The 19,602-nt window shown below is 37.6% G+C and overlaps 2 protein-coding genes and 2 pseudogenes across 9 annotated transcripts; 2 read left to right on the forward strand and 2 right to left on the reverse strand.

The window, feature by feature from the left end:
* Positions 1-41: 41 nt before the first annotated feature.
* On the forward strand, positions 42-3,092 carry LOC147517777 (putative galacturonosyltransferase-like 4 pseudogene; annotated as a pseudogene). The gene has a single exon (XR_015211560.1). The product of XR_015211560.1 is annotated as a putative galacturonosyltransferase-like 4 pseudogene (transcript).
* A 106-nt stretch (positions 3,093-3,198) lies between these two features.
* Positions 3,199-9,260, reverse strand: LOC147517778 (glutathione synthetase, chloroplastic-like). Of its 4 annotated transcripts, XM_086589879.1 has the most exons (13): positions 8,857-9,234; positions 7,992-8,161; positions 7,710-7,785; positions 7,454-7,584; positions 5,955-6,077; positions 5,778-5,859; positions 5,412-5,491; positions 5,220-5,289; positions 4,988-5,109; positions 4,361-4,500; positions 3,675-3,864; positions 3,375-3,538; positions 3,199-3,273 (listed from the first exon to the last, which is right to left on the reverse strand). In XM_086589879.1, the coding sequence occupies exons 1-12, from the start codon at positions 9,154-9,156 to the stop codon at positions 3,415-3,417; spliced, it is 1,608 nt and encodes a 535-aa protein (XP_086446005.1). In that variant the 5' UTR covers positions 9,157-9,234; the 3' UTR covers positions 3,199-3,273; positions 3,375-3,414. The 4 variants fall into 4 exon arrangements, 3 of the variants coding, with proteins under 3 accessions (XP_086446005.1, XP_086446006.1, XP_086446004.1); XM_086589880.1 differs by having other exon boundaries at positions 3,199-3,538; positions 7,992-8,158; positions 8,857-9,236; XM_086589878.1 differs by having other exon boundaries at positions 3,199-3,538; positions 5,412-5,492; positions 5,779-5,859.
* Positions 9,238-10,478, forward strand: LOC147517779 (serine/threonine-protein kinase PEPKR2 pseudogene; annotated as a pseudogene). The gene has a single exon (XR_015211561.1). The product of XR_015211561.1 is annotated as a serine/threonine-protein kinase PEPKR2 pseudogene (transcript).
* A 141-nt stretch (positions 10,479-10,619) lies between these two features.
* On the reverse strand, positions 10,620-19,209 carry LOC147517780 (clathrin adaptor complexes medium subunit family protein). Of its 3 annotated transcripts, none has more exons than XM_086589877.1 (9): positions 19,056-19,209; positions 18,841-18,957; positions 18,253-18,564; positions 16,859-17,151; positions 15,844-16,739; positions 12,442-12,498; positions 11,853-11,900; positions 11,189-11,266; positions 10,620-10,805 (listed from the first exon to the last, which is right to left on the reverse strand). In XM_086589877.1, exons 1-8 carry the CDS (start codon positions 19,118-19,120, stop codon positions 11,195-11,197), a joined length of 1,860 nt encoding a protein of 619 aa, XP_086446003.1. In that variant the 5' UTR covers positions 19,121-19,209; the 3' UTR covers positions 10,620-10,805; positions 11,189-11,194. The 3 variants fall into 3 exon arrangements, with proteins under 3 accessions (XP_086446003.1, XP_086446002.1, XP_086446001.1); XM_086589876.1 differs by lacking the exon at positions 10,620-10,805 and adding an exon at positions 10,828-11,112; XM_086589875.1 differs by lacking the exon at positions 10,620-10,805 and having other exon boundaries at positions 10,828-11,266.
* Between the last annotated feature and the right edge of the window lie 393 nt (positions 19,210-19,602).

Raw genomic sequence — 19,602 nt, forward strand, 5'->3', positions numbered from 1 at the left:
CTATTTAGTTAACCTTACAAATGTAGGCAATAATTGGAGAGAAAGGAATTGACCGAGTTCGTTTGGATGAACTGCCCACGTATCAAGCTCTCTCTGCTCAAGTCAGACGTAGTTTCTCCTTCTCTTTATCCGTGAGCGGAGCGAACATTTTGGGAGAGGGGGTAAGGTGGCCCAAAATGTTACTTGGTTGGTTTCTGTCTGTCCTCATCTTCTCCTATTCATCCCTCTCCCTCTCAATCTCTCCCTCTCAATCTCCTCTCAATCTCCGCTCCTCTCTCCCTCTCAATCTCCGCTCCTCTCTCTCCGCTCACGCCCCACTGCTATGCAGTTTACTAGTATAGGCAAGATGTCCGTGCCTCTTGCTCTCCCCTATCAGGTCAGATCCAGGTCTTCAAGTCACTTGTGAGCCTTGATAGTGAGTTAATGATACTTATTGTTAAGCGTGCCTAGAATCTCAGTATTGATGGCTGTAGTAAAGACATATGTTACGAGCTGTTGTAGAAGAGAGGATTGAGCGCTATGGAGGTCGCTTCTAAGCGAGATCATTTGCTCAACTCGAGTCACTTATAAGCGAGCTCACAGGACGAGTACGTGAGATCGGTTGAGGGTGACGTCGTTGTGGACGCGAGTTGAATATATTTCTTGCCTGAGTCGAGTCACTATGAAGCAAGCTCTGATGACGAGGATATGAGGTCGGTTGGACACGTGTGCGATATTCATTGGATGTGAATATTACTTCCTCACATGTAACTAGTCCCCACATTGCAAAAATTAAAAATTTTGGTACCCAATTTGACTGGAAAAAAAATGTAGTCCCCAATCCCCATATTGTCAAAACTTGTAAAGTTCATACCTTTTTTAATCGTTTTTATAAAAACAAACAACATATAAGAGTATTCAAACGTGTTAGTAACTGAGACCGAGCACTGAATTGAAGAAAAATAAACACCGTTGATACTAAATGACTAAAAGAGTACAACTTCTCCAAGAGGCATGAAGATACTATGACTTCAAACTTTTTTCTTTTCTTGGCCATAAACTTTGTGGTGAATATTACAGCCAAAGGCAGCTCATATAGGGTAAATGGCAATAACTCAATAAGGTAAAGAGAATAATGGTCAAGTTTTGTTTACAAATGAGTTGCTATTTTGTTATTACAAACAACACCTCCGACCTTTTTTCTCTTCCTCACAATCTTACCCACACTCTCTCCTTCCCTTTTTATGAACCATTCTTTAGCCTTTCCCCTAAACCTTCTCTTTAGCAGCCAAAAAATGGCTGCTGCTCTTCCATTTCTTTTCCCTATCAAAAAATCCAAAATAATAAATCTTAGACTTCAAACTAAAGCAGGATGGCTTTAGGGAGACCAACATCTCCATTTCGACTCCTCGGCCTCCTGGCCATCCTCCTCTTTCATCCCACTGCCACAAATACCATTACCACCACCCCCACTACAGGGGTTCGCCTTAGTATCATCCATAAATCATCTCTAGATGTACCCGTCTTCCGTGAAGCCCCTGCATTTCGCAATGGGGACTCATGCGGATCCCCACAAACTGGTATAATACATGTTGCTATGACTCTTGATGGTAATTATCTTAGAGGGACAATGGCAGCTATTCTATCGATCTTACAACATTCGACTTGTCCTGAAAACTTTGTTTTCCATTTACTTTGTGCAAGGTTGGAACCCGAACTCATCTCTAGCCTTAAGTTGGCATTCCCTTACCTCAACTTCAAGACGTATCGCTTTGATTCTAGTCGAGTTAGAGGGAAAATTTCCAAGTCCATTCGTCAAGCTCTAGACCAACCATTGAATTATGCACGCATTTACCTTGCACATATAATCCCACCAGATGTTAATCGTATCATTTACCTTGATTCCGACATTATTGTTGTGGATGACATTGCAAAGTTATGGGAGGTGGAGTTGGGTGACAAGGTGTTGGCTGCGCCCCAGTACTGCCATGCAAATTTCACCAACTACTTCACCAAAGCGTTTTGGACAGACCCTTCTTTGGCAGGAACATTTGAAGGTAGAAATCCTTGTTACTTCAACACAGGAGTAATGGTGATTGATGTAGATGTATGGAGAGAAGGAGGTTACACACAAAAGCTTGAGTATTGGATGGAGGTACAAAAGCATAAGAGAATATATCACTTGGGTTCTTTGCCACCTTTCTTGCTTGTTTTGGCTGGAAATATAAAAGCAGTTGATCATAGATGGAACCAACATGGACTTGGCGGTGACAACATTGAAGGAAAATGTAGGAACCTTCACCCTGGCCCTATTAGTCTCCTCCATTGGAGTGGAAAGGGTAAACCATGGTTAAGGTTAGACTCGAGGAAACCATGCAATGTTGATCATCTCTGGGCTCCATACGATCTTTATCGCTCATTGACCCTCTATTTTGAAGAATGAAAATGACAGAGAAAAGGGTAAGAAAGAAGGAAAGTAACGGAGATGAAAGGGCAGCACTGAAAAGAGCTTGATAAAAAGGACCAACCGAAAGAAAATACAAAACTTGGAGTACCTGAAGAGGAGAGAAAGAAGGTGAAATCTGAGTATGCAAAATTGTTTTTACAACTACCTGAGAAGAAATGCCATTGACTTGACGAGGCTTGGGGTCCTAAGTGGGTGAAAAGAACCTTGCCTATGTTCTGTTGTTACTATTGGCTTACAGCCCTTAGACCCTGTGACGTTAGGGACTTTGGGAGAGAGTACTTGTTCTTTGTTTGTGGCCTTTTAGGCTCATGATTATGAATGTGGGTTTTCATTTTCATGGTTATGCCATGATAATTAAAACCTTGAAATCCAGTCATAAACATTGGGAGACTGATGTCAATTATCTTAACTAGTTACAAGAGAGTAGGGTCGATTCATTGGATTGTAATCGCAATTCCGAATCGACCATTTCAAGCGGCAGCTAACCCTCCATTCACTTTTAACTGTATTAATTTGATTACGTTTTGTTTCAACTTCGATCATTAGATTTATATGATCTTCCGTAAAAACTATGGAGCTTGTTTGCTTTGAGACGTCCCTAGTACTTCTCATGTCTTAATAAAAATTTACTTTTCTTTTGGCATTATATTTGAGGATCAAACGTCATTGTGTAAAAGTTGTTTGTTGGAAGAAGCTTAGATATATGCACAAAAATACAAAACAAACTCTGGAAAATTTGTGAATAGACAAGGTTGATGCCTTCAAATGTACGGGATTTTATTGCCCAGGAATTGGGAAATTTCTCCTCAGATGCAACGACAACAAAACTGGGAAAAAATAGAAATAAAGGTCTATTATGTGGTATGGCAGTATGGATTGGTCATTTGACTCGACTGCAAATTATTATTTGGAATTCAGCAGTACTTACCAAAAATCTTTTTTGTAGTTACCACGCCAAGTGAATGCATTCATGATAAATATATACTATCTAAAACCCCATATCCAGCTGCAACGCCACCTTCATTTGATGATGACACCTTTGTCCGCACAAGATAACCGCACTGGTCATTAAATATGACCTTTTCTTTATTCCTGTAAATTCAAATTTCATGTATGAAATAGAAGTAGAGTTTCAACAAACAAGATAGGCACAGTGAGTATTGATGTCATCTTAACATTACCCATCTGCTTGTTTTACAAGTAACGAAGAAATAGTAAGACTTCATACCTTAGATAAGCACCATATATCCCAAGTTCAGATATAGCCTGGTCTTGATGGCAAATGCCGTCTCGAACCAGAAACATAGGAGAAGTAATAGGAAAAATCCTTTGCATAAGAATGTAAGCAGCTTGCTCCTCACTCCCATCCTGCAACTTTAGTAGGGCTTCCCTCACGTTATTGTCATAGATATTATTCCCTGATTGAAGAACATAATCCATTACAATTAAGGATATCACAAAACAGATCAACCACAACAAATACAGATATTGTTTTAGTCTCTCCACGTAATCAGAATAAGATTTATTTTCAGTTACTCTGCACAAATAGTCAAGTACGCATATACCTGGTGAACGACACCCAAACTACCCCATTTATAAGTTGTTGTCCAGACACTTGTTAAGATTGGATTTTGGCACTTAGGTTGGAGGATTCAGTGAACCCGCAGACCACTACTACTCTGCAGAATGCAAGAGACCTATCACAATACATGAGGAAGGAAGTATGAGCTAACGGATAATCTTTTTAAACAAAAGATGTAAATGCTTTCTTGTGGTTGAAGAGCCACGGGACCTATCTTTGTATTTCACAATTTCCCCTATCCCTCATTTGTCATTTTTTAACTTTATTTCGTTCAGAATATCTATTCCATGACCCGAGAAACTAGGATAGAATGAAGTCAGAAAGACTTGGACCTCCTCCTTCGCGCTGTGGTTTGAGGACAAACAGTTGAGGTCGTTCAATGGCATCCTTTACGACTTTCGAATCATCTAAACTCCACAAACCAGCAAAACATTTCTGTAGCTTCACAATATCATCCTTGTTCTCAAGGAACCTGCAAATAACAAATATGAGTGAGAATCCAGAAGTTAAAAGGTCTGCTATACTTCCACTTTCCAAAAAGTTGAAAAAAAAACTGTTTAACCAGTAGCTACAGTATTGTTAGGAAATTTGGATGGGAAGTTCAGGTGAAAATGAACTAACAGTTAATATCATTGCTTCAGGTTAACAATTTTGTTGTACTTTTAGTGTTTAGTTGTTCAATTGTATTTTATGAATGTGGTTCACCATTCACCTCTGTGTCTGTTCGATGTGAAGTCTGACAAATCCTTTTTTCAGTTTTTGTGCTTGTAGATTGTAAAGCTAAAGCAACAAAAGTTTAGAGTAAGAGTCAGCACCGTTCTGATTACTTTGACGTGACTATGTAGCTCAATTGTGGGTGTCACGGTGAAGTTTGAATATCTGTACTTTGTTCCGCTCAATTTTTTCTTATGGAAGAGACGTAGAATAGTAGTGTTAATGTGTGAATGATGCAAACAAACCTTTCAAGTACACTGGGTTTCGCCAGCTCTTGCTGAACCTTCTTCGTGCCTGCTAAATGGTATGAAATAGATGGGCACTTGACAGCAGAGGAACACTCCATTAGTAGCCTAGCTCTCCATTCCTGGCCACATTGGAAAAAATTCAAGCATTCTCAAACTCATAAAAGCAACATTGCAATGTTAAGACACACTTAACCCGAATTTAACAAACTATGAACATCATAAGGCTTACTGATTCTGAAGGATAGTCAGCTGGCGCATACCCAGCTCTGAAATAAACAACTGCAACTGCTTGGCCACCTCTGCATGTATGTACCGTGCAGGATGAAAACAGAACAAGAAACCAATTATCAGTACTATGAAGCTATACACTCACATAAACGAAAGGAGCAAATAAAAATGAACTAACGCTTAAGTCACGTACACAAGCAGTGTTCCATCTAGTAGAAGTTCTCCTTCTGAATCTATTTCTGCCAAAGTTTTTCGAATGGTTGTTACCTCATGTGTACCACACAGTTAGGGAAGTAACGTCTGTTGAACCTTGAAAGACATTGGTTGAGAAAGAGGTATGCCCTAATGTTAATCTCATTAGTTTTATTGGTATATTCATTTTTCCCAGACTACTTAGAATTGAACTTCTTATCCATTGACCTTAAATACAAACAACCTCTGGATATCACCTAAAACTTTTGTAAGAACATACCTTCTAGCTTTCTTAGAATAAAGTTTCGATTTTTTTTAGGAAAAAACTAAATTGTAAATTATTTGAAAGATTACAAACAAAAGGATATCTCTCCTTTAATATAGATGAAAGCCAGTGTTGATCGTACATGTTGCGCTCTTCAGTTTGAACCACAATCAAAATTACTGCCCTGTTCAAACACTGAAGTTAATGGCAATGTGTTACGAAGACCTTCATAAGATCAAACAAAACAAAGGATTTATTTTAACATTGACCAACGCCAACCTATAGTTATTGTATTCTTTCCAAGCTTGTGCTAGTGCTTTTGCATACTGGGCAGCAGCAGCATTCTCCGGTACTCTTCCCGGATGTAATCCAAGCTCCTTTCCATAGTGATTAAGCAAGTTCCTGGAAAACGACCAAATACTATTCTTGTCATAGATTCATAGGTAATATGTGCAAGATATATTAGTAGAAAGAAAATCCAGTGGAAGGAGGTAGATCGAATTTATGCAATATAGTGTCAGCAATAAATAAAGGGCGGCGGTATTTATACCCCAACTAATGGGATTGACACCCCTTTGACAAATTTCAAGGTATTGGCACCCCTCCATTAATTGTATAAGTTGACGTACACCCCTCCATTCTCACGACAACAAACTCCCGCCATCTTTTCATACTCGCGGCAGCGTGTTACCGTGGTTTTGGAGACATCACAGTATCTGTTTGCCGTGGGTTTTGAGATATCACGGCATTCGAATACCGTGGGTGCTCAAAATTTGAGGTAAAAAACGAAAAATCCTTTGCGGCAAAGCTTTGCCGTGGGATATGGGAACTCACAGCAACGCGTTGCCGTGGAATATGGAAACTCACGGCAACTCGATGTCGTGGGACTATTGAGGATGTTGGGGTGTAAAAGGACATATAGAAATAACCATTATTCTTTTACTCTTTTGCTGAAGGGGTGCCAATCCCATAAAGTGGAGTGTAGATACTGCACCCCTAAATAAAATCAATGGTAAGTAATGGTGATTGGTGAGTATATAAGATTATTTATGGATCGTGATATATACACCACCAATATAACCAAGGGCTACCCACACCCAAAACCAAAACAGACAGGTATTCAATTTTGATAAAGGCTGCTGCCCAGTTTTCTAGCCACCTAAATCCTTCCTTCTACCTGTCTCCACCTTACAACCACCACCGTCGCTGCCAATGTCGCCACCATCCTGCTGCAACCCTTGCCATCATGACACTATTACCATTCCTCTAACAAAGCTTATAATGCTACCATTGCATAGTACTTCTTATTACATTGCGACCATTTCTTACTATACCTACCTTACTAAGTATTCCAAAGCTTAATTCTTTATCACATTATTTTATTTTTTCTATTGTTAACATTTTATGCTTTCGTAGTTTCATCTGCTTACTATCTTAAAGGACTGTGATTCTTCAACAAATTTCATTTCTGAAATTTGATCAAATTATGGCCCCAACTAATTAATGCATGCTCTAGTAAGAAAAGTACTCCAATTATCTAAGTTTTACATGTGAAGTTGATCAACAGTTTCTACTTGCAACTCTATTGGGATGGTGGTGAAGGCAGGTGGAAGCGACGGTGGTGGTTGTAAGGTGGTGGCCTGGTGGTGAAGGCTTGTCACTATGGCCTGTTTGTTTTGGTAATAAGTGTGGGCAGCCCTTGGCAATATTAGTGGTGTACATATCACAACCCTTATCCAGCCCTATCATGATTCAAACAAATAAACTAATTTCTTAACCTGTGGAGCTCACTGACAAGGCAGCCAAGACCAGGAAATGAAGAGGAAATAGTGTTGAGCTCAATTTGAAGAAGATCTTTAGTTTGATCATCTAGCATATAATCTGAGCGATGCAAACCTAAACGTATTACCTGTTGTATCAATAAAAACAGGATTAGTACTTCGAATTCCTTTAGCAGAAAATTGTGTACCAAGCTTGTGTGTACCCAATGGTCAAGTCCAGTAATCACTGAATAATTTAGTCAATCAAGCTCACCTCCTTTTTGTTGATTTCCAACATCTTCGAATGAATATCTAAGAGTCTCCTTGTAAAATCATCTACTTTCTTAGTTCTGCAATATAAACAGGAGCATAGGTAAGAAACGCTTCGGGTCTCTGGTTCTTTGCTATTATCACTTTAAATATCACATACCATTTGTGTGTGCCGTGTCTGTGATACGTGGACACAAACCTGATATGGAATATTTTTAAAAAAATGGAATGTCCATATAACATAGGTTTAAGACGAGCACTATTTTAACTTGAAAAAAGGAAGAACCTGGAAAGTGAGGCCTGCAGAAACTTTCCGTCCAAACTCACACGATCTACTAGCTCATTAAAGATAGAAGTTAACTCACAAGCTTGTTGCCAGTGACTTTGAGGAAAAGAAGTTGGCAGTAATGCAAATGGAGCATGTACCATACCCACACCAGGAACTATTCCTGACTTCTGCAAAACCCAGTCACCAAAATTAAATAGGAGACTAACACACCTAATTACAACAAACATCAAACTCGTTCACCGTATTTGTGTTAATTTTCTGTTTCTGGGAAGAGTAGGCTCAAAATAATAAAGAGGATGCAAGTTAGCCGAAAACATTGATAGACTATGAATTTTGAATAAGTTCGCAACTCGCTGTAGTTTTTAAGATGTAAACATTCAACGCAAATCATGAAGATTTTGTAAATTGACCTATCTCCTCAAGCCAACGAAGTTATATATTGATTAAATAGTTGCAAAATCTGATCCTATGGAGACTCAAGTTCAAAATTTTGTCTTTGGCTGGATATTTTCAGTGATGTAGGTTATTCATACTTCGGTTGTTCTTCGTTTACCTTAGTGCCAAAGGAGTACATAGTGGACTATGTAGTTGGGATGTCTTAGTTTCCATGAAGACACCTAAATATTCTGATGTTTTTGCTAAAGTTACATTGACATGGATAAAGTGTCTGACACGGCGAGATATAAAAAATTGAGGTACATCACATAACATAGATACGCAACTACGGTGTGTCCAAGTATTATAGTGTTTCTGGAATGCAATTTTGAGTCTATGAAAAGAGTGTAACTTAAAGCACTTAATCTATAATTATATTAACAAAATGAGGTAATGGCACTAACAACAAGTGGAAAAAAAAATGTACCTTGACGTTTTTGTCACCAACAACAAGTCCATGAAGAGAACACCAAACAAGAGAATCATATACCATCTTTTGAAGTAACTCCGGATTCATATTTTCAACACCCATAATTGGTTTTAAACTAGTTTCATCTTGGGTGTCATTAATATCAACTTTCCCACATTTCAAAGGAAGAAATGAAGAAGTGAAACTAATGGGGTTTGTTGGGGTTTTGAGTATGAAACTAGTTGTGGGTTTAGTACTAGTTTGAAGAGTAGAACAGTAGATTGTATTGGGTAAAGTAGAAGATGAAGTAACACCCATGTTTGAATCAATGTGTTTTGAGGTGGAAGAAATTTTTTTGCAGAGAGAGATGGTAATGTTGGATTTGTTGGGTACTTGGATTGGCCCTACCCAGCCCAGCCCAGCCCACAATCTGGATGGCTTGATACCCACGCTAAATCTCCTATAAAAATATATGTATGATGGACATCAACTTCACTTTAGTGTTTTAGCTTTTCTGGAGTTGTTTAGATTAATCAATACGAGAGACAGAGTGATGGAGGAGATAGAGAGCATAAAGAAAAATATTAGAAACGAGTATGATATAGGATATGAAATCGCAAAAGGAAGCTATGGGTCGGTTCGTTCGTGCAGAAGCAAAGCAAACGGACAAGAGTTTGCATGCAAGACTTTATCAAAGCGCGATGATAATGTTCGTACCGAGATAAGTATTATGCAGCATCTTTCCGGCAATCCTAGTTTAGTTAACTTGTACGCAGTGTATGAGGACTTTAGATCTTTTCATCTTGTCATGGATTTATGTAATGGTGGAGATTTGTTCGACCGTTTTGAAGAGGAGACTAAGTTTTCAGAACTTCGAGCAGCTGGTATACTACAAGAGCTGATGTTAGGTATCAAGTATTGTCATGACATGGGTGTGGTGCACAAAGATGTAAAGCCTGAGAACATCTTGCTCACTTCGTCTGGGAAGATCAAACTTGCGGATTTCGGACTAGCGGAGAGGATATCACCTGGACAAAGTTTGTCTAGTATGGTTGGTAGCCCAATCTATGTGGCTCCTGAAGTTTTTGACGAAAAATATTCAGAAAAGGTGGATATTTGGAGCGCTGGTGTCATCCTGCATACCCTCTTGGTTGGATATTTACCCTTCGATGGAGATACAGCAGACGAAATTTATGAGGAGCATCAGAAAATGAACCTAGATTTAACTGGGGAGATTTGGGAGTCGATATCTAATTCTGCTCGGGATCTGATTATGAGAATGCTTACAAAGGATGTCGCATTGAGGTTAAGTGCAGATGAAGTGCTAAGACATCCCTGGTTCCTGTTATACACTGATCAACTCATGAAGCCAACAACCAGACTCGAAACAGAGAAACAAGGCAAGCGGCTGCGATGCTCCTTTGCTCCAACAGGTTGATGGAGGGTTCAAGAACAGTGAAAACTTGGACTTGGTCTTTTCAAAACTATTGTGTAAAATCTAAAATCTGGAGTTTACGAAGGGCTTAATATAGTCAAGTGCCTCTCCATACAGTGTATATGCGTACGTATAAATGTACAATCAGAGGTTTACCTTCTTGAATGTAATTATGAAGTTCAAAATTTTGTGTTCTTTTCTTTCATTTACTCAGTTATTTGAGTTGGCTGTACCAAAAAATAAAGTTCTTTGATTGGCAGCGCAAGGTAATCATGGGCTGATGCTGAATGCTATTAGATACACATCAAATCCTGCATTATTAAGACTACTTGCATTATTAACAGAGTAACTCTCGAACAGTGCTTTTCATTCATTGTAAATAGGCTTTCTTTCATGTAAACCTGCAGGCTGCAGGCACTCATGTACAATCTGGATTTTTGATACACCAACATACTCTTGACTCCCTGTTAGGATTAAACTGGTTCATACTCTGACAGTCTATGAACGGAATATCTGTCAAAATCTATATGGACTGAAAAGTGAAAATTACATCATTTTAGGTATGCAACCTTTGCAAATTTATTGTACTGATAAGTAAGAAAGATGTGATCACATAACAAAAGTATTTTGAAAAAGATGTCACCACAGAATTACACGTATAGCTGATCACTGTGAAATGCATCTCATTCTTTAATCTATGGATTAAATTCATATCTGATTCCATATTTTCTATCTGCAGAATTGACACTATTGAGTCTCCACAACCAAATAACACATGTGCACCCTGTAATGCGTTACTCGGCAATACTAACAATGAATCTGGGTCACACTTTAAGCATCTGAACAGGAACTTTAACAGGTCAAAAAGGGTAATTTCTGTACTTCAAGACATATTTGATTCCTGATCAGCCATACCTTTTCTTATTCCTTTGGCGAGGCAGCAAGCGGGCATTTTCCCAATGTATTCCACAAAATATAATCTCCAGACAAAACCTTCGAAACAAACAAACAACTAGTTAGAAATAAATAAAACAAAAAACATTTTTTTTAGCTCGGTAATAAAACAAAAAACATAATCTTAATAATCAGATCCAAAGGGGGCAAAGGGGGTATAATCTTCATGGTGCCTGCTTCATAGATGATTGCAATATCTGAGCACAAAAGTTCATGGTGCAAATAGAATTAAACTGCATTAACATATTTATGATATCAATATGCACAACAGTTGTGCCTGCTTCCCGTTCAAACATTTGTTTATGGTGGTTAATCTACTGAAACCCATAACCTTATTGTTGCAATATGTGTTATTTCTTCGGAATTTAATTTCTCAATTATGTCAATTTCTAGTTTCGACAAGTTGATCATGTTTCTTCCTTTATAATTTGGACTCTTGAGAATCGTGAACCCCTTTTGTCACAAATTAGTGATATTAGTACTATTAACACTTGCAGCAATGAATACACTAGTACCATCTCATGTTCATCCTTCAACACACGCTAGTGAACTTCTTTTTGCTTCTAAATGGACTTAATTTTTTGACAAAAAAAAAACAACTCTACATTTTGAAAGGTGGATCTACCTGAGTTGACAAATCCACTGGCGCTTTGACAGATGGATAAATAGTAACCTGCAAGGCATTCACACATTAAGACCAAATGAACAGGGAAATGTTTAGCAGCAACTTGCAATAAATACATAAATATATAAATGGTCTAGGTGGCAGGATGGAGTTACAATTCAGAATTCCTATGTAGAGTTCAGTGTCAAGGTGGTATACAACCAAATGGCTATATCCCAGAACAGAAAGAATTTATCCGAATAGGCAATGACAGTCGAGATCTAGACTGTAACATCCAAATTCCAATTCTATTTTATGCTTAGAGTTTGAAAGAGACAAAAAACAAACAAAATACTTAATAACTAGCTTTACTACAGAGGGCCAAGACTGTAATCAAGAAGCTAATAAAGTCCAAAAAGGATGTCTGACAAAATTTAGCAGATAAAATAGTCAATTTAAATTGCCACAAATTTGGACAAATATGAGGAAGGTTGACATTCCTGACAAATTTAAATCGCCACAAATTTGGTCAAATACAAAACAGGAGCGGTTACCCGAAAAAAGTTAAGCCTTTTATTGATAAGCTTGAGATAAGCAAGAAAACACTTACTGATTTTGGATCAATTGACATTCCTGACAATGTACCCCCCACAATCTTGAAAGATACCTGTAAAGCATGAGATAGCACATGTTAATTTATAATGTACGAGTGAAAAAGTTAATGGAAATGAAAACAAAGACTTTTGCAAACAGCCAACAAATGTCAAATCTCTAAAGCACCACTCCCAAGAATTTACTTAATGAGTACCTCATAGTTAGTCGACAAGTAGAAATGAGAAATAAAGACGCATCGTGACCCAAACATATGTGTCTTCACACTTACCAATTTTGTGGAATACTAAAAACCTATAGTCACAGACCAAATCCGATCCGGGGTTTTTTTCATTGGTAACTCGAAACAAAGTCCACCATGGGGCTTATATGTAACAGCCTTACCACAATTGTTTAAGGTCAGTCAAAGCAATCATGTCCCACCATTTAATTCTATCCAAATCTGTAAATACTATGTTACATGGACAGACCATATTTTGAAAATAATCCATGTCCACGTCGGACACATATTGTATATGATATACATCAACTTCTGATATTTCGCCATGTCAGACACTTCGAATCCGTGTTTGGATACGGACACACGTATTCGTGTCAATGTAACTTAGGTAAATTACAATCTATTACTCTGCCACCAGCCCACCACCTTAGTCCAAGATCTCTTTGGCCTACATATGTTATGTCACCATGTCACCTATAGATCCCTCAAATGGCACATTCCCTGTGATTGAGTAGTTTCGAGTTTTGTCTTTTCATTAGTATATCACCATACGATCCAACTTCTACAGTTTCATTAATGCACTAATTTATGTTTTCATGTTCTTTCCACTCACTCCACATAATTTTATATACATTTCATTTTACTTGTTCAGTTTTTAATCAGCTAGAGTACAGGTAACCATTCTGCCATCTTCAATTAATCTTAACTTTCAGTTGATCATTTCGTTCCTCAATGCACCTTCACTAATCACCAGTCATCCACCCTATTTCAACATCAAATATCCTCCTAAATGTCCCATTCAAGTGGGTATATCAAATTAACTTGATACTGGTTTACCTTTCAGCAACCGCTAACTGAATAAATGTGCACAGTAAATCATGTGAAATATAAACTTCACCTGAATTGCAAAATCCTTTTTGCCCCCTTTTTATGTAATACATCCATAATTCTGCCACCACAATCCTGATCAAGTTTACTCTACTCTTGCTTTCTTTCTACTTGGTATCACACAGCTTATTTTAAATAACCCCTGGAAAACAACTGGACAATCCATATTTAAAAATAACTACTGGGGGTGCCACTTTCTTTTTTCCAAATTCTACGAATTTCAAACCAATATTGTCACGATTTTGGCATATAAATTCTGCTCCGATATCTGATTTTCTGATTCCTGATTATTTTGAAAACTAATCAAATCGGAATCGGATACTATTTTGATTTTCCGATTTTTCCAGATATAAATTCTGAAAACATAAATCCCCGATTAATTTTAATAGTTATATAGCCAATGCATATACACAGTCAATGTGCCACATTATAAAAGGTTTTAGGAGGCCCAGCGATATAGAGCCGAGTTCAACAATGTCAAAACATCCCATTGTGTAATATTCCACTATAAAGAAAGGAAATGAGATCCGTCTTCTCTTCTAGCACCCCAACACCAAAACACTTATCACTGTTTGCTTAAACAAGGAGATGCCCATGTTCTTTCTCTCTCTTAAACAATGTAAACAAGGAGAAGTCCCAATTCTTTTCAGTCATCATCAATTTCTTCTATATTCAAATATAGTTCAATCAATGTCTCAAGCTTTAAAAGGCCATTCTTACTCTTCTTCATTTGTCTTTCATGGAAGCCAAATACCCCCAGGAAACCAAAAACAATTTTCCAGTTTCATAGCCGAAAATTTCCGGTTTCTGATCTTTCCGAATATCCGAAGTTTCCGATTTCGGTCAAAGAATTTCAATTCCAAAAAAAATTCAGATCGGATTCAGCAAACATTTTCAATTCCGAAAAAACACGGAAAATTTCCCACACCCCAAATCCAATCCAGACGAAACACAACCCTAATACTTCAACAGTCAAACCAATGCACTCTAAAGGCCACCTCTTCGTTTTGATTACCAAAAAAAAAAAAGCGTTAGGCTGGGCCAAACAATAGTGAACACTTTGTTGGTAAGCCTCTACTGTTATATAAAGTGGAGGACCCCCAAGTGAATCACTTCAGATTTAAGAACATGTAAATAGGTGCCACTGCAGGCTTCCTATATTTTTCCTTTTTCTTTACTTTTGTATTTTCTTTTTGTCCTCTTTTATTCATCAATAGAATAGTTACTTACCAAGCAACTTAGGTACTTAGATAATTATCCCTAAAGGTTTTTGCTTAGAAAGAATTGGGTGACAAGTGTGGACTGTAATTGGAAGGACACAAACAATCGCATATCCATTCTAAGGAGTGAGGAATTCGATGATGGGATCAAGGAGGGGCAAAAATGAATCCTTCATTTATAGATTAACGTCTATGTAATTCTACTATGAGATGAGACTCCACTATTGTGCAATTGCACCATTTACGCCTTTTAGCATCTCGCTAAAGGAGAAACTAGTAGGAGATGCGGATCCTAGTGTATCAAATACTTTTCCAGTATTACTGTAATTGTTTTAACTCTTGGGAAAAAAAAAGAAAAAGAAAAGAAAGAGAGTCAAAGCATGCAACTAAACTCTATACTGCAGCAATTCGCATGAAACTATTGATGCAAGTATTTGTATGCATTTTATTCTTGTGCCAGTTAAATCCAGTAGCATGCTTTGATTTCAAAAAATAAAACTAAAACTGAAAATAGTGGCATGCCATAAGTAAAAAACTATAAATCTCCAAGATTTCAGCAACTGCAAGCAGCTAGAGCCTGGGGCATTCACTTACTAGCTTAAGAATATTTCACATAGATCTTTCTTTTTTCTTTATTTGATGTACAAGTCATGGTAGGTTTAGTATAAGAAAACCACATTATACCACAACAAAAGCACAAAAAATCACGACATGGGGAAGAAACATATGTCTACAAATGTAAGAAACTTGCTCATCGCTCTAGGGGAGAAGCAAGAATTTTTCAAAATATATTAGAGCTAAAAATATAACTATCAGTTTTTGAAGAATAAAAGCAAATTCCTATAAGAACTAATAACATAAACGTGTAGAACCAACCAAAAGAAGCGATTTTTGCAAATGCTCTTCTTGTATCATTTATGGGGTTCCGCCAAACTACTTCCAATCTAATGGCTAGGGTAACCTGGGCAACAGGTTTCCATTTCTGTTTTTTCTTTACAGCTAGGGAATTCAAGTTTCAATTAAGGGACTAATTTTAAGCATAGCAACAAAAGAATTGAAAGAGAGTACATACTTTTGCATAATCAAACGCCTGCCAGCAAAATGGCTCTTCTAAATCAACTGAAGGCAAGTCCTTGATCATCTTTTCCATTAAATAATCTTCTATGTTTGCATTGGTAGAGCTTTCTGGCTCACTATCACTATCTTCTTCGGTTAAACTTCCATAAACAGACTTGGACAAAGAGGGCATTCTTTGTGCTGGCATTGGTGCAAACCTAATTGTTCCAGGAAAAGTCGCCTCGATACTTTTCCCAGTAATACCACGTCCAGTTGTTATGATTTTCCATTCAACGGAGTATTCTGTTGTTGAAACAGTCCCAACAGAAGGATTTCCATCAAAAGACACCACCCTTCTCCTAGGAAAGGGCATTATGACCGTACAGAAATCCATAGTAAGGGGAGCCTTGTAACCTTCCATTAGTCGCAACTTGAATAAGAATGCACCTTCATCTTCTGAGACCATTGAAAGCTGGTAAAAGCCTTTTATTGGAGGTCCAAGGCTACAGAAAGCCTGATAGCGCATTAAAACAAAATTACCAAGCGGAGGTGAAAACATCATTGCTTGCTTATCTGCACCTTGCTCTGAAACTTGAGCACATGGATGGAAAGATAAAACATCGACTTGGCATGTGTTTAGGCCAGTCAAAGGAAATGATACATCAGGCAGTCCTTCCAACTCCGCTCTGCAGTTTACTTTACCGGAAATTGTTATAGTGTCTGGAATTTCATCTCGGTCGTACATTGCAGCATAGACTGTTTCATGAACTGTGAACAAAATTCTCTGCTTTCCCTTGTAAAGGTATGGCTTCCACGCTGGTTGCTTGAGGTCTGTGGGAGGCATATCTGATGAAGAGAAGCCACTAGCCTTAACAGCAAAGATATGTGAGTAGTTCAGATCCAAGGGCGTCCCTACATTTAGATTGTGTTGCATCAAAAACATTTCTGATATTTGACTAATCACGGAATAGAACATTGCAAAAAGAAGAAAAGAAACACGAGAAACACAATAGCAAAACAAAAGTACCAACCAAAGGGCATTGAGCTACTAATAAAGGTTCGAAGCAAATCTTTATCAGCAGGCCTGGAACTAACTCGAGGAGCATCTGATGTAACAGCACCAATTACAGCAGTGCCTGATGTGGTAGAAGCTGAAACTGGGGCAGCCACAGGCTTGGCTCTAGCAGATATGCTTGAAATCCCAATGCTACCAGTTAAAGAATCCAATAATCCACCGACTGAGGGAGATGCGCTCACAACTACCTCTGGTTCTGCCATTTCACCAGTGACTACATCACCGATAGCATGTGCCGCCATAAATGACCTGTAGAAAAGTAATTTTGTGTGTGTCAGGAATATTGGAAATGTTGTTTGGCGTAAGAACTTCAACTGGAAGAAACAGATAAAGACCACAATGTCATGTCAACTACAATTTAATCCAATGAAGATTTGCAATGCAATGATAACTACACAATGTCTAATACTTGACTACAAACCACACAAAGTTGCAATACACTTGTTCTCCACGAAAATAGAAAACAACTAATACCAAAAAAAAAAGTATATATATACAAATAACTGAAATAAGTCAATCAACAACACTAACAAAATGGAATAAAAACCTACGAGGCTACGACATGGAATATGAAAACCATCTAAGCACTTAAAAGGAATATCACAGCCTTCATTCTGATCGAGTGACAATAATAAAACAAAATTTAGCTACAACGAATGATACGGAGCACCAATTTGTAAAGCTGCATTCCTATGAAGACTAAGCGCACAATCTACAATAAATAAGCCAGAGAATTTAGTATATCCATTATATCATGCATATTAGTTCACTAGCAAAGAGAAACTCTTCTTTTCCATTTGGATACGCATTGGTGTGAATCGAAGGGGACAATGTTCAATTTACCTATCAAAAGGGGAATGTAAAGAGATATTTGCATTGCATTTTCATGGACTCCTTTAATGGTTTATATGATGTTTCTATTCCCTTGTTTTTCCTCTTTTTTCTCTTCTTCTATCTATTACAGAATCCAATGTAGGTTTTCCTCTCTTACTATATAAATTGGTTTTTTGAAGAAGCTATTCAAACGCTATCAATAGTTTATCGATAAACTGAACGACAGCATTTTACCAGTATTTCAAAAGTGAGTAGGTTTTTAATACCATAACACTAATTTATCAACAAATATAACAAGTTAACACTTAATTGTAAGGTGAGCACAAAGGTATTGAATTAATTTACAGAGGCCAAAAGACCCTCCCCTAGGATGTACAATAACGAAAGATAAAAAGAACCTTGTTGGAAAAAATCTGATTCCATGATGACCGTGTTTAGAAAAGGTAGACCCAAAAGTCTAACAATTAACAAAAAACAGATAAGACAGTAATAGTGCCTTAAGAAAACTTACCATACCCTGTGATGCACGGAAGATCAAGCAAAAGCGAAGAAAGACCTTCCTCCACTCCAACAGAATTTCCACAATCAGATCTTCTACACATCCCTTCATACGCTTTTACATGTTGAGGTTCAACTAAAGGTAATACAAGGATATAATACTGGCCTTTAATATGCAAAACCAACGGCCATAAGAAAAAACTCCCTTCTTCCTCTTCCTTATTAATACAAAGGCTAATAATATGACGCGTAATTGGATCATCCACCCATGAATCCGAACCTTCAGTTGATCGAGTTACACGAATGCCAAATCCACGAGCAGAACCCTCTCTGCATAATAACATCAATTCATTACCTCAACTTGCCACTTCCATACCAACACAATGACAATAGAGCGAAAAATGTCACTACTACTACTGTACTAGAAAACTAATTGCTGGGATTTATATTAGAACACATGCTAAAATTCCAATGTTGAGTTATGTAATATCAAGGTATGCACATTACTAGTACGAAAACAAATACTTGAGAGTTACTAAATTACTATTAACTACACATTTACACACATCATGAACAAGTAAGCAAAAAGTTTATAATTACACAAACCTTTTCTTCCTTTGAGAAAAAGCAGTTGCCAACTCAAAGTCAGTTGGAAGCGAATCCGATACATCCTTTTCTTTCTTGCAAGCTAATTTCCATCTTCTTTCAACAACAGGAAATCTCCTATAAAAACAAAATTACCAAATAAACCTTGACATTAATAGTGCAATGCTATTGGTTTAGCTAGAAATTGAATAAATGAGGATGGGTTTTATTGGCACCTGGAGAAAATGACGGTTTCTTGGTTGTTGAGGATCCACAGAGCTCTTATGCTGCAACCAGACATTGCTTCTTCTTCTTCTTCTTTTTCTGCTGAAGGTATTTATATTATGGACTATAAATGGGTCGGATTGAACGGGCATGAGACCCATGTTTGAAAAGGCCCAATGAATTTATTGATGGAATTATTCACACATGTGGACTTGAAGCCAACTACATAAATTTAAATTAGAAATGGCTTCTTGTATCAATGTTGGAACTGCTCCTCAGAGCTTCCTTACGACGTCGTATGAATTCATCAGACATTTCATTTATGTTGGATGCAGACCTCAAAATAGGCTTCAATGGTCTTGGAACTTTCGCGGCTTCTATGACTTGTTTTAGCTTTTCTTTTGATGCATTCTTTTTCTTCTTAGAAATGTTTACGTCTTCGGTGCTATCCTTTATGCTAACACTCTTCTTCGGAGCAGAGGGAATTACCGGTTCATAAACTTCCGCTTTTACTTCTTGTGAAGTTGCTTGTAAATCATCTTTCCCTTGAGATTTGGA

The sequence above is a fragment of the Coptis chinensis genome, chromosome 2 (genome assembly GCF_015680905.1).
Source record: "Coptis chinensis isolate HL-2020 chromosome 2, ASM1568090v1, whole genome shotgun sequence".
Taxonomy (NCBI): Eukaryota; Viridiplantae; Streptophyta; class Magnoliopsida; order Ranunculales; family Ranunculaceae; genus Coptis; species Coptis chinensis.

Bases quoted from the DNA above. Each gene is read 5' to 3' on its own strand.
- LOC147517778 (XM_086589878.1), bottom strand. From the start codon at position 9,156: ATGGGTGTTACTTCATCTTCTACTTTACCCAATACAATCTACTGTTCT. The intron at 8,162-8,856 runs GTACATTTTTTT...TGGGTTTTGCAG, and splicing joins TTGGTGACAAAAACGTCAAG to AAGTCAGGAATAGTTCCTGG. The intron at 5,493-5,778 runs ATATCCTTTTGT...ACTGTGTGGTAC, and splicing joins TCATCTATATTAAAGGAGAG to ACATGAGGTAACAACCATTC.
- LOC147517780 (XM_086589877.1), bottom strand. From the start codon at position 19,120: ATGTCTGGTTGCAGCATAAGAGCTCTGTGGATCCTCAACAACCAAGAA. The intron at 16,740-16,858 runs GTTGGTACTTTT...ATCTAAATGTAG, and splicing joins TAGTAGCTCAATGCCCTTTG to GGACGCCCTTGGATCTGAAC. The intron at 11,267-11,852 runs GTAGATCCACCT...TTTGTTTCGAAG, and splicing joins CAGTGGATTTGTCAACTCAG to GTTTTGTCTGGAGATTATAT.